At 42.1% G+C, this 12,740-nt stretch overlaps 1 protein-coding gene across 1 annotated transcript in view; it reads right to left on the reverse strand.

The window, feature by feature from the left end:
• Positions 1 to 67: 67 nt before the first annotated feature.
• Positions 68 to 12,740, reverse strand: part of lars2 (leucyl-tRNA synthetase 2, mitochondrial) — a 42,564-nt gene continuing 29,891 nt past the window's right edge. The window contains exons 13-21 of the mRNA XM_022194224.2: positions 11,868 to 11,966; positions 8,985 to 9,122; positions 8,796 to 8,899; positions 8,171 to 8,350; positions 7,816 to 7,985; positions 6,617 to 6,694; positions 6,412 to 6,523; positions 3,449 to 3,576; positions 68 to 441 (exon numbers count right to left, since the gene is read on the reverse strand). Coding sequence (XP_022049916.2) covers positions 262 to 441; positions 3,449 to 3,576; positions 6,412 to 6,523; positions 6,617 to 6,694; positions 7,816 to 7,985; positions 8,171 to 8,350; positions 8,796 to 8,899; positions 8,985 to 9,122; positions 11,868 to 11,966 — 1,189 coding nt within the window. The 3' untranslated portion in view covers positions 68 to 261. The remainder of the gene's footprint in view (positions 442 to 3,448; positions 3,577 to 6,411; positions 6,524 to 6,616; positions 6,695 to 7,815; positions 7,986 to 8,170; positions 8,351 to 8,795; positions 8,900 to 8,984; positions 9,123 to 11,867; positions 11,967 to 12,740) is intronic.

Raw genomic sequence — 12,740 nt, forward strand, 5'->3', positions numbered from 1 at the left:
ATACAGTAGGTCTGATCTGAAAGAGACAGCTGCTGATTGTAGTTTAAAGATACTAGAGACACACTGCTTCTTGGATCTTTTTAATAAAAACTGAAAAATATAAATAAAATGTCTTTGGATTTATGTACATTGACATTATGAGGGTTATTATAAACATGGCATTACAAAGTCCATCTCTTTTGCCTCTCTGTGTCAAATCGCTGATTGACAAGCATTCACCGCCATCTAGCAGCTATAAACGTTGCAGTAAACGCCCAAACGTCACTCATCAACGAGGAAATTGATGAGGGCAGTCCTGGGGGACAGGATGGCTCGTTTGATGCTACGCTCGCCCAGAAGCTTCTGTCCTATGGGGCTCTCCAGGACCAGCTGTTGCACCCGAATGCTGTCTTTGGACACCTGCAAAGGCACCGTCATTGTGCCACAGGCCTTGTTGTTTATCTGAGGGGCAGAAACAGAAGGCAAGAGACAAATCTGTTCTGTCAAACATTTTCCATTCAGCTAGTTTCCATCTGACAAAAGTGCTGCCATGTCAAGCTGTACCTAAACTCCTTCCTGGCACAAAAAAAATCCCAAAATAACAGACTCCATCTACATATACAGTAAACCATTTAAAACACATAGTTAGTGGTAGGTATGGGAAGGGCACCCGGTGTTGTATGTTTAGAAGCAAGTGTATGTGTGCGAACGGTGAACGTGATCCTGTCTCTGGAAGTGGTTGCAAATTAATGGTGTGTGCATGTGTGTGTGTATGTGAGTGTGTCTGAGGCCACTCAGCCTTGGCCTACATTCTGGGACAAACCCAAGTGCATGATTAGAGGACAGAGGGAGCGAGGAAGCCCACAACAGAGAACTCAGTCTGCGGGAAAACCGACATCATCATCACTGAGCACTGGGAGCTCAAATATATGCTGTGTGTGTGTGTTAGAGTGGAAAGCTTACAAAACTGCAAACAAAAATGCAGAAACGTGTAAAGGAGTATTATTTTCACTCACAGCAAACGAGCATGTAGAGAACAAATTTGTAAATACACCCATGTTTCCACTTAGAGGGCACTACATTGACTTATATTCACTTCCTTGAGACTTAAACCTCATTTTGGCTCTCTTGATGTGGTACACATGGACAACTGTGGACACCACAGATGTATAGTTGTTACTACACTACTTTTCTAGTCCACTTGGAGGACTCAGCTCCATACATGCAGTTATGTATTCTGCTCATGCACACTACTGCTCAGTATTGCCCTTGTAGTATAGTCACTGCCCAGATACAAATTTAGGCTGCATGCGAACTAGGGTGGATGACGAAATTTACTCTGACGTATTCTTGTGGATTCTTGTAGACATGCAGACACAGAAACAACAAGAAAAGCACTCAGACAGCACAGTACTCCGTCAAGGCTGCTCAGTCGTAAGATTTCCAACAGATAAGTCCGCAACGGTGGATCTGTGGCAGGATCACAGTCATGTGATCACCAGCAGGCGGCTGACGTAGTGTTCACTTGTTGTTATTATAGTTACAGTGACAGCTATCTCTCAATGATACAGAAATCTTTAACGAATTCGTGGATCCATACTATAAGCCGCATCGCTGCAAAACTCTAATCATTTGGTCTTTGTGTCATTTCTGACCTTCTCTGAAAATTTCATCGAAATCCGTTATTCCGTTTTTGAGTAATGTTCCACACAAATGCTACACCGATCGTCACATAATTCCGCCATGTTCCTTGGCGGAGTAATTAATTAGCCTAAACACTGACATTACCCATGAAAAAACTGGGTAAAAATGTTGATCTACATGTATGTTACACAATCCTCCAAATTGACTCCAAGTGGATTAGAAAGTAGCAAAATAACGACAGCCATGTGTTCTTGGTGTCTGCAGATATCTGTGTGTGGATCTGCAAGGGACTTTCATCAAGGGTTTAGTCATGTCCCCAAGAGTCCACATGGACCCTTTCACATCCAGCCCTGATTCTGTGAATGTGCAGTGACTATGCTACAAGGGTAATAGTGCACCCTGGTCGACAGTAGTGCGTTTGTGCGGAATACATAGATACAAACTGCTGTACAGTGAACTGAGCGTAGCATAAGACCAGAATGATACAGTCCATGTCTGTGCATATCTAAGACGTAAATTTCATCACTTCCCCAAGTCTGTGAGAGTCTAATATGTAGCCAAATATCTGCTTTGACAACTACATTACAAGGGCTATAGCATGCATGATCGAAAGAAAATGTGCATGCATGAAATATATAGATATGAACTACTGCGCATGTATGCAATGGAGTCCTCCAAGCAGACTAGAAAAGTATAGCAACAATGTCGACTCCATGGTGCCGCAGCTGATCATGTGCACATCCTCAAGAGAGTACACTCAAGGCTTAAACTCTAACCATAACCACTACTTTACTAATCCTAACCTTTACTCTAAAATTTAATTACTCCCCAGAATGTGAGTGTGTAAACAGATACATGTTCCCCTAACACCAGTAATAAACCTGCACACATACACAGACTCTGCAGGTTTTTTTGTTCTGTCTTTCAGTGAACGACAGGTGCTGTTATTCAGCTGACAGTGTTTGCTGTGATCGCACATCACGTGTGTGTGTGTATGTGTAAAAGGATTATTCTCTCAGGAGATTCAACCCTCTGCAGAGAAAGTAGTCAAATTAAAGCAGTTTGAGCTTTTATCTATTAGCTTAGTTGATGTTCAGGGCAGCGTGAACACTGACATGTGCGTGTGTACGTGTGTGTGTGTGTATTTGTGTGTATTCATGGGCCGGCATTAACATGTGTGACGCTTGGATCTGATCCAAGTTGATTTTCTGAGCTACTTTATCACAGCTGGATATTCCCTCTGATTGTCTGCACGCCTTTGAAATGTACACACACGCACGCACATACGCAAACACACTTTAATTCATGATGATGACATATGCTGCCAAACCGAGGGCTTTCACTGGTTGTGAGCTCACAGGCAGAAAAAAACAGCACACGGTGAGAGAGTAAGGCAGGAATAACACAGCAGCTCTTGACTTTTAATTTTTGACCAACTTGTCTATTTAGCTTAGAGCGCACCACTTGACATGCCAACACACAAACACACACTGGTACGCACACACATGAGCAGACGTACACACGGGCTAATCATAGGCCCTCTTGAAAATTACAGACTCTGAATGTAATCACGGACCTGATAGTTTAGTTTGAGTGAAAATGCTGGAAGATGCAAGAGGAAATATGCACATTTTCCCATTAATATAGCTACGTATAAATAAGGAGCAAAGTTCTGCTGTTGATGGAAAATTTCTTACCTTTGAAAAAAAAATTCTTTCTTTACTTTTTTGTTCATTCAGTGTTTGGCAGAACATTCATTCAGCTCCAGCTGATTTGTACTGACTGACTGCGTTATGTCTGAGAGTGTGTACTCATGAAATCCTACCAGCACAGACAGCTCCACAAAGTCGGGGACCTCCAGATACTCGGGGTCCACAGTCGGCCAGGACTGCTGCAGGACGTCTCCACCTCGCAGGAGAAGGGAGCTGAGGGGGTTTTTCACCTGGCAGAGACCTGAGAGAGACCCCAGAGGAAATACAGGAGGCTATCAGTGGCCATTGTCTGCCGTCATGCTGAATAAATTAAGCTACAGCAGCTTATAAAACTGGAGATACAAGATGCTTTAAGAAAAAGGGGCAACAATAAAACACTAATGCCAGTTAATACAGGTGAGTTTATAAAAGCTTTTTAAAGTGAGTCACTGACTCTGCTGCTCTGACTGTAAGGGGGAGTTTGTTCCAGAGATGCATACTGACCCCAAATCTCTGCAGACATTTAAAGGGAATCAACAGAATCTAAATTCTATAACAAATGGGATAGTAATTTGTTCCCTGATTCATGTGTTTATGAGCAGTCAAGCTGGCAACTGTTGTATTGTTTGGCGTAAATAATGAGTAGCAGTAGTCCCAGCAGCAGAAAATGGTTGCAGGTAAGTTGTTCAACTACATCTAAGGGAAGGAGTGGTTTGACTTGGGTCATATTGTTTTTTTACTTTTTCGAGTCCTAATGTGACGACTGAAGTATGAATCGAAAACACCTCACCACCCACCCCAAGTTTCTAACTGATTGCTTTGTTAAAGGTCAAAGATTAGTCCTCACCTTGACTCCATGTCACTGAAACTTACAAATCAAGCCAGAAAACTCGGTGTCATCATTTGCTCAGACCTGAATTTTAACAGCCACTTGAAAGCTGTTTCTAAATCTGCCTATAACCACCTGAACAACATTGCTAAAATCAAGCCCTCAGGTCACCAGGGATAGCTCTACTGTGTGTTCCCAGAAACAAAACCAAAAATAGTGAAGCAGTATTCAATGATGATGCTTCTCACCTGTGGAAGAAACTTCTTGAACACCTGAGTTCTGCTTAAACTGTCGGCTCTTTTAAATCAGGCCAGAAAACCATATTGTTTACTGCAGCTTCCTCTTAGATACCCAATCTATTTTTTTATTTTAAATGCACTTTCATTGCTTAATTATGTTTTATTTCTATGATTTTATTGTATGATCTTAATGTCTACTTTTAATGCATTTTAATTGTTCAATTCTGTTTTATTTCTATGATTTTAATGTATGATTTTAATGTCTACCTGTAAATCATTTTTAAAATTACTTTTAAAGTTCTGTACTGAATATATTTCTTTGCCATTGTAAAGCGCCTTGAATTGCCTTGTGTATGAATTGTGCTAGAAATTAAATATATTAAATATGATCAGGACCAATAACTAGTTCTTCAGAGACAGTGTAAATTGTTGACATATTTGTTGTTGTGGTGCTGTGTGGTAAAGGCTCCCCTTAATTAGAAGGAAGATTTTGAATTTTTAGTGCTTTTGTTTGTGCAGTATCACCAACGCTGTGCCTCCTCTCTGAGGCTGCAGCTCTGCCTTCTTAGCTCTGTGTTCAGTTGCAGGGAATTAGAGTCCATCCAGTCTTTAACGGAAGCAGGCAGTAACGCACAGAAGCCAGATTGTCAAGACTTTGAGACATACAACTTGGAGTCATCGGCGTAACTGTGAAATGGTGTCTCGCACTGCCAAGAGGCAATAGATATAAATTCAACAAAATGAGGTCAAAGACTGAGCCTTGTGGGACACACAAAGACAGTTAAAGGACTTAAGTAACTTTAAATAGTAGTACAGAGCAGCTCAACCAAGTTCTTGAGTCTGTTGAAGAAAATTTCACAACTGCACCCAAAACGGAATTTTTGTCAAGCAGAGGGCTGAGATTACCAGAACCTGCACTCATGAATATGCCATTTGCTACTCTGAATATGCCGATTTTTCTACTCTGAAGGAAATACACTTAAGTACTGTCTTGGCCAAAAAGTGGGAGGAAAAATACTGTTTGAAAACAGATCAAAGTAAATCTATTGTGCTTTAGTAAAGAAGCAACAAAAATAGCTGTGAATGACTTTTGTATTGCTGCTATTTGTCGTCCTTTATGTTGAGAAAAATATCTCGATGAAGGGTCAAAAAACAACCCAGCTACCCGGCTACCTCCCGTCCTGACTCTTGGTTAAACCAGCGAGTTTACATCCTACTGGAGGCCCAAGGGAAGGATGTGAACTTCCTCTATCCTGCACTCTGTGTGTAAAATTACAAAGTGAAAAGTACAGCGTGACTGAGTGCAGCAGAGGTCACATGTCTCCCACTTGTATGTCCTGTTTGCGATACTGTACATACATGAACACAAACAAAATGCACGCAGTCACTCATTAAAACATCATCTGTCAGCTTTTCCTGACTCCGGCTATCAGCTGCGTTTTTCCGGAACCTCTTTTCTCTCGGCTGTGTGCAGAAAGGTTGTGTACGTGTGTCACCGACAATAAAGGGATGTCCTTCAGGCCAGAACGAGGACAAGCTTCCACGTGAGGCACGGAAAGTGACGCTTTCCATTGTTTGTTTGCAACAAAAGGCCTTGCAGCGCTGCCTTTCAGTTTTGTTTGATGGACGGTTGCTGTGTTTGAGGAAAAATGCACTGCAGATTTGTTCAGTAGACTGAAAAAAGGCTCAATGTCACTTTTTTTCTCACTGATGTATTGGATGTTACATCACTGCTGGGTGTTAGATAAGCCGCAGTGTCAACATTGTGTTTATCAGGCAACACACCCTCCTACAGACAAACAATACTCATTTTTGTCACTGTATTTGTCTAAAATATCACCTGCACTGATATAATTCTGGTGATATTCAAAGTCTAAAAGATCAAATTTATACAAATGATCACTGTACGTTAAGTGCAAGACAGGCCTTCTCCATTCTCAGCTATTAAGTATAATTCATGCTAATGGTTTAAATAGTGTATATGTGCACGGGTATGTAATTTATTGATCAAAATCTAGTTTTCACCAACCTGCCCAGAGTTCAGAAGCCAAGTGAGGAGCCATAGGTGCCGTCATCATAACCAGCGCAGCCAGAGCTTCCTCAAACTCCACGCTGTGCTGCAACAACCTGACTGTTGCACTCTAAACACACACATGCATTGGTAAAAATGTGATTTCCTGTGTTAATATATATTTGTGATATATTTATTTGAAGTTACCAAAGGATGCACTTACACTCAGCGTGTTGGTGAGTCCCATTAAACGAGACATGGCTGCGTTAAACAGGAAGTCCTCTGTGAAGTGAGTCGTCACCTGAAAACACCAACACAAAACGGCGACGCAGTCTGTTAGTAAAAATGACACTGTGTCAGGTTTTACATTCTGTTTCTGGTTACTGGACATATGGATGCTCCCAGATGGATTGACTGTACCGTGACGGATGATGGGAAAACAATGACAGGCTCAGAAGAGGAGCCTCCCCCCTTGTTATCGTCATGTGCACCAGCTGAAGGCACACAGCGTGTCAGCATTCCCCTGCTTAGCCTTCTGGGAAGAAGAACCCATTTGGGAAGGGCCTTAGGGAGGAGGAGGTTGATCAGCGAGGCTTTTCTGGGGGACACATCAAAGGACAGCCTCGGCTTTGAGGGCTTATGGCAAACAGCCTGAGGTCCTTTAAAAGCACTGGGGAATCAAACCTGGCAGCCAAAGGGGGTTATTTATAAAGTGTGAAAGGAGAAGGAGTGGATTTAAAATCAATTTCCATCCCCTTCTGCTATTACTCTTTACACTGGGGGCTTTAGGTTGTGAGGGATGTTTAGGGTTGGATGGAAATGCAGGGACTCTGGACTATGTTCTGTTGGACTGTGAAGTTGCATGAGACCATGAAGTATCTTTGAACAGAGAAAAGACATCTTACCCTGCCTTCTAACTGTACACTTTATTAGAATGTCAAAAGCTGAAATGAAAACAATTAACCCATTGAACCCCAAATCCCACTGGCAGTTTTGAAAAGCCTTATTTTTTAACAAAATTACCGCAATCACACGATTTATCAGAGTCAAAAATTGTGAAAACAGAGAGAACTGTTTCCATAGAGGTGCAGGACTTTATATTGCAACAAAAAATGAGCCCACAGTGACTAAAAATGGTACAGGAGAAGAAAACGCCCAGAAACTTGCTTCCTGTTCATACCAGACTTTAAAAACATGACCACAGAAAATTTGATCACTCAAAACAGAATAAGACGACAGTTGCAGTGTCTTATTGAAGGTAGATGAACATTAACTTTCTGTGGAGATCTGAGATTTGTGTCCATAACTGACCCCTGCTGGTAACAACTGTCGCAATAACGTCACTGTTAAATAACGTCATCATGAGACATTTTCAGCCAATTATCCGAGATCACAGCCAGTCACAGGCTATAAAGCAGCTACCTCTCGGATTGCGTAGTTCTTGTTCTCCCAGATCTTCTTGGCCTCTGCCAGCTCTTTCTTTTTCAGCACGGAGGGGTTCGGGACGTCTCCGAGTTGCCGCGCTGCTCTCAGTTTGGTGACCAGCTGCCAGAGTCGAGACTGCCATCGCAAAACCCCGGGAAGAGCATCAGCTAGAGACACAGAAGAAAATGATAGCTTTACATCCTTTTTCACCCTTTGATTTGCTCGTTTGAAAACAACTTCTCCCCTTTAACAAACAGAGCTGACCCTCTCCAAACCAGCAACATTCCTAATTTACTATATTTATGCATAACTTCAGGAGTCTGTGTGATGTTACAGCAGCATCTCGGCTCACTTTTGACATTCCAGAGGATGTCCTGTTCAGGTGGAGCGGCGTAAAGAATGTAAAGTCGAACCGTGTCCACGCCATACTGCTGCACCACCTCTTGGGGGTCCAGTCCATTGTGCTTAGACTTGCTCATCTTCTCCCAGGTCACCTCAATGCGACCACCGTTCAGCGCCACTGGTTCCTTATCTAAAAGAGGCAGGTGAAGGGATCAGAAATAGCTGGGATAAAGAGACTTTTCTGTTTCTAAAAGCCACCAAGTATCCCCTGTTTATCCTGTTGCCAAGCAATCAATAATAGCTAAAAAATCCTTGGGCGTGATGCCAATTATAAGAGAGCTCTCAGGTCTCTTCAAAAGATTTCATTTGATTTGATTTTTGTCAGCACCGGCTGGTTAACTTGTCATTCAGTTAGGAAAAGCAATAAGGCACAAAACAGAAAAGGATTGCAATTAGCATCACAAAAGGGATGAGGTTGAATAGTGGTGTCACAACAAACTCCAATAAAAATGATGTTTTGACTCCTTACTCGGTTTGTCATTACCTGATTGATCTGGCAGCGCCACACTCCCTTCTCCCATCTTTTACAAATGTGTGACATGAACAAACACCCTGCAGATTCAGGTCGTGTGTACCTGTGAAGTCTATTTCTTCTCTCTTCAAGTATTGGCTGCTGTCTGCCAGTTTAAAAGTCTGGCCCTTGATCAGACCCTGGACCAGGAGCTTCCAAAAAGGCTCCCTGGAAGATAGAAAGAGGATTCATTGACACACATACGCACAATGTACATTTACACCTAGAGCACATAAACCACAGAGTAACCCACCTGTGAGCCACGAGACCATGATCCTTGCAGAAATGACAGAGGAAGCGAGCGTAGTACAAGTGCATGACGGCGTGTTCTTTCCCTCCGATGTAGACGTCCACAGGCAGCCAGTGATCTGCGAGGTGACGCTCAAAAGGCCTGTAGAAAAAGAGCACATCAGAGCTTAGTAAATTTATGAGTTTAAATGGTTATCATGGGCATTGTTGAGAGGCAATAATAAAAAGTGTGAAATGAGTATGGGAGCTTTGAGGCTCTGAACCCCAACAGCAGGCGTGCTTTATGTTTGTAAAAATGTGAAAAATTACACAGTTTTTCAGAGACAGAAACTGTAAAAGCACAAGAATCTTAAACTTTCCAACAGTTGTTCAACATATCTTTGGTATGTTGTATGTCAGGAAAATACTCAGGAACTCACTGCAGAAGACACTGAATCTGAAAGATCTCATCACTATTGGAACTTTTAAAAACCGTATGAAGGATCTTGCAGGAGCTACCTGTTGTTTTAATGTAAATTCTTAATCTTGTGCTTTAATCTAGCATGCATTTTATTTATTTTGTTGAGTGAGTCAGTGGTGTTTGTTTTTAATTGCTGCACTTCTAATGTTTCTCTGGCTGCTGTCTTGGCCAGGCTTCCTTAGAAAAAGAGGTCATTGTATCTCAACAGGACCAACCTGGTTAAATAAAGGCTAAATAAAAAAATTAATTACATTTGCGCCACTTTTTTCCAATACCTCTCAACCTAATCACATTCTGCAAAAAAAACAAAAAAATGTGTCATCCTCGGGGCAACCATGAAGCCATTAGTGACTCGGCTACAATAAACAATCACATGACAATAATTCTGTTTTTTGGAGGGTTTTTTTTGGTTGGACTGCGCTGAACTGCAGGATGTGTTTTCACAGAGAAGAGACAAAACAAGCAAGGAAACCAATTAAAAATCTAAAAAGTAAAATATCTATAGTGTGTAGAGTCACAATTTTTTCAGTAGTTGTTAATAGCTGCAGGAACAAATATGTTGTGCATGTGGATTTATGGGATTATAGCTTTGTTATGTTGCACAGAGGACATTTTTGAGTTCTCTCTCCTTCTCGTCGAGGTTGTGCTGCTTAAATAGAGATGCAGGACTTTATATTGTAGTGAAAATGAGCTCACAGTGAGTAGAAATGTGACAGGAAACTGGGCAAAAAAGCTCAGAGGACGAATGCTGAGAAAAATAGTCAGTTCTATCTTTTTCCCTCCCTGGATTTTTGCTGATAGGTAATGCAGAGGCTGCGTTTTATTTTTTTTTCCTATGGTGGCTATCACTTCTTACAGTTACTACTCTATTTGTTTTTCATTTATTATCAATAAACTGCATCGGAACTATTGGAGAAATCCAAGCTGCATGTTAGCAATATTTTTTTCTCTCTTACTATTTCTTTTAGATTTATTTTCCTCTTTTTTATTATGTATATATTAGTTATTCATCTAACCCTCTTTCTATCTTATTATTTTATGATTATTACTGATGAATTTGAAACTGAGGGTAGGAAAGCAGACTTTTGCTGATGTAAAATTTCACAGTTTAGTCCTAGAAACCATTTGTTGCTTGCTATATGCTTTGTTAGACATGCACATCTTCTCCTCCAGGGGGCAGACTAAATCTGACACACCAGACCCGGTATGAAGCAAAAAGAAGCATCCTAAAGCTTCTACTCAACTGGCTTCACACTCACAGGGAGGAAAAAAGTGAGATCTGTATGAAATTTGTCTCGAAAGACTTCCTCTGTCTTCACCTTCACATGCTAGTGGTAAAGTAAGACTCCATCCGTTTATTTAGGATCTGGACAGCTGCGTGTGCTCAGCCTGACTGCGGTGACAGCAGTAATGATGCTTTTTAGGGGGCAGACTGCTATCTCAGTGTGTCACCTTTCACACCAGCCATTACTCCCCTGCACACCTCTCTGGCTGATGGTGTCTCTGGATAATTGAACCGAGGAGCTGAGGGGAAAAAAAAAGTTATGAACTCCTGATGCTGAAAATAATTCAGCCCTGTTTGCTGGCATCAGGCCAAGGAACTCTAATACATAACCACACACACACACTCATACAACACCCTCTTCCCATTTTCTTCCTATTTCTTGCGACTTTCAACATCTCTTGCTTCCTATTTTCACCGTCCTCCCTCCTCCCTCCTCCTGTGCGCATGAGGCTCAGCAGGGCCAAGTGAAATGCACAAATAGTGTAATTGCTTTTTCTGTTGTGCCATAATCTGTCCGGCTAAGAAAAGTGATGGAGAGAGCAGTCCCCCTCCCTTTTAAAGCAGCTTTACTGCTAGGTCAGGGCGCTGGGAAATTAATCTCTTTTGTTAAGCTCAGGGTATCGCCACCATCCCAGCAGGTGACAGCCGTGGCTCCATAATCTGTATTGGTGGAGAACGCAACTTTCAAGGAAATGTGTGCGTTTGTGTGTGTGTGTGCTGGATATGCATGCTTGAAGCGGGTAAGTGGGAGAAAGAGTGGGTGATCTTACAGAGAGCTTAATTATGTGTTTCAGTGTAACTTTCACATAGGACAAAGTGTGTGAGTGGACGTGCAGTGTGTGAAAGTGTGAGGCATCTAGTTTGTATATGCATAGCAGCGATTACAAAGAGAAAAAAACAACAACTTTTTGTTAATCTAAACAAATGTTTATCCGCCCACTGCTGGAGAACCTTGTGCGAGATTTCATTTCACTTTCGTTTAAACAAAATAGGATGAAAATAGGATCTGTGCCATTTGTGCTAAAATCTGTCTCGGTGTGAGAAAAAAAAAGATGCAAAAGAAAATAAGTTTGTCAGCTTCACTGAGATAAGAATGGATATGAAGCAGCATAAAAGAAATCTCAGGAGGTGGATGTGCATACCTGTCTGGGTTATGAGGGTCCGTGTATCTGAAGTAATACCAGGCCGAGTCCACAAACGTGTCCATGGTGTCGGTTTCCCTCCTCGCTGGGCCTTTACATCTGACGGAAAGAGGCAAAGAGAGAGTTGGCAGAGACGGCACAAAATTAATATTGGGCTGACAAATTAGGACGTGAACAAATGAACGACCCCTGTTTGTGTGCTCAGAGAGGTGGTTTGTATTTATGTGCGGGTGTAAAGCCCTGCTCCATCTGGCTGTGGGGGTCACGTCCCTGCAGAGCGGCACAGCTGAAGCCAGGCTGGCACCGCAACTCTGTCCCCGTGCCCTGACTAACAGGCTGTGCTAACAGGGAACGAACTGGCAGGCATGCACACATGATCATGTGTTTGTGTTGGAAATGCCACCTCATGCCCCTTTCTATCCAAGCCAAACAGCACTTGGGTACGTGATGCGAATCTGCCAGCCACACTTTCAAAGTGAAGGAGAGGATGTCCGCAAAGGCACAGGAGACATCGGAGGGTGTTTTTTTTGTTTCCGATATAAAGCATTTAATGGAACAGTGAAAGCGTCTGCCTTTTACTTTATAATGAGTCTCAAAAGATTTAAAATCAGTGTCCCAGAAACATAAACAGAAAAACAGCTCTGAGCTTTATTACAGTATGTGGAACAGAGTCGGCATCGTTTCCTGGACCTTGTGGGATGTCTCTGTTGTGACTCCACTTGTCGAACATTTTCTTTCACACAAACATCCATCCCAGTCAAATGTTTTCGATCACACACTCACCAAGTGACACACACACATGAAGAGGCGAAAACTCCTCGACCACCTACCATACCAGTCTATAATAAGGCTGTGATGATGGGGTAAGAGCTG

This window comes from Acanthochromis polyacanthus, chromosome 12 (genome assembly GCF_021347895.1).
Source record: "Acanthochromis polyacanthus isolate Apoly-LR-REF ecotype Palm Island chromosome 12, KAUST_Apoly_ChrSc, whole genome shotgun sequence".
Classification (NCBI taxonomy): domain Eukaryota; kingdom Metazoa; phylum Chordata; class Actinopteri; family Pomacentridae; genus Acanthochromis; species Acanthochromis polyacanthus.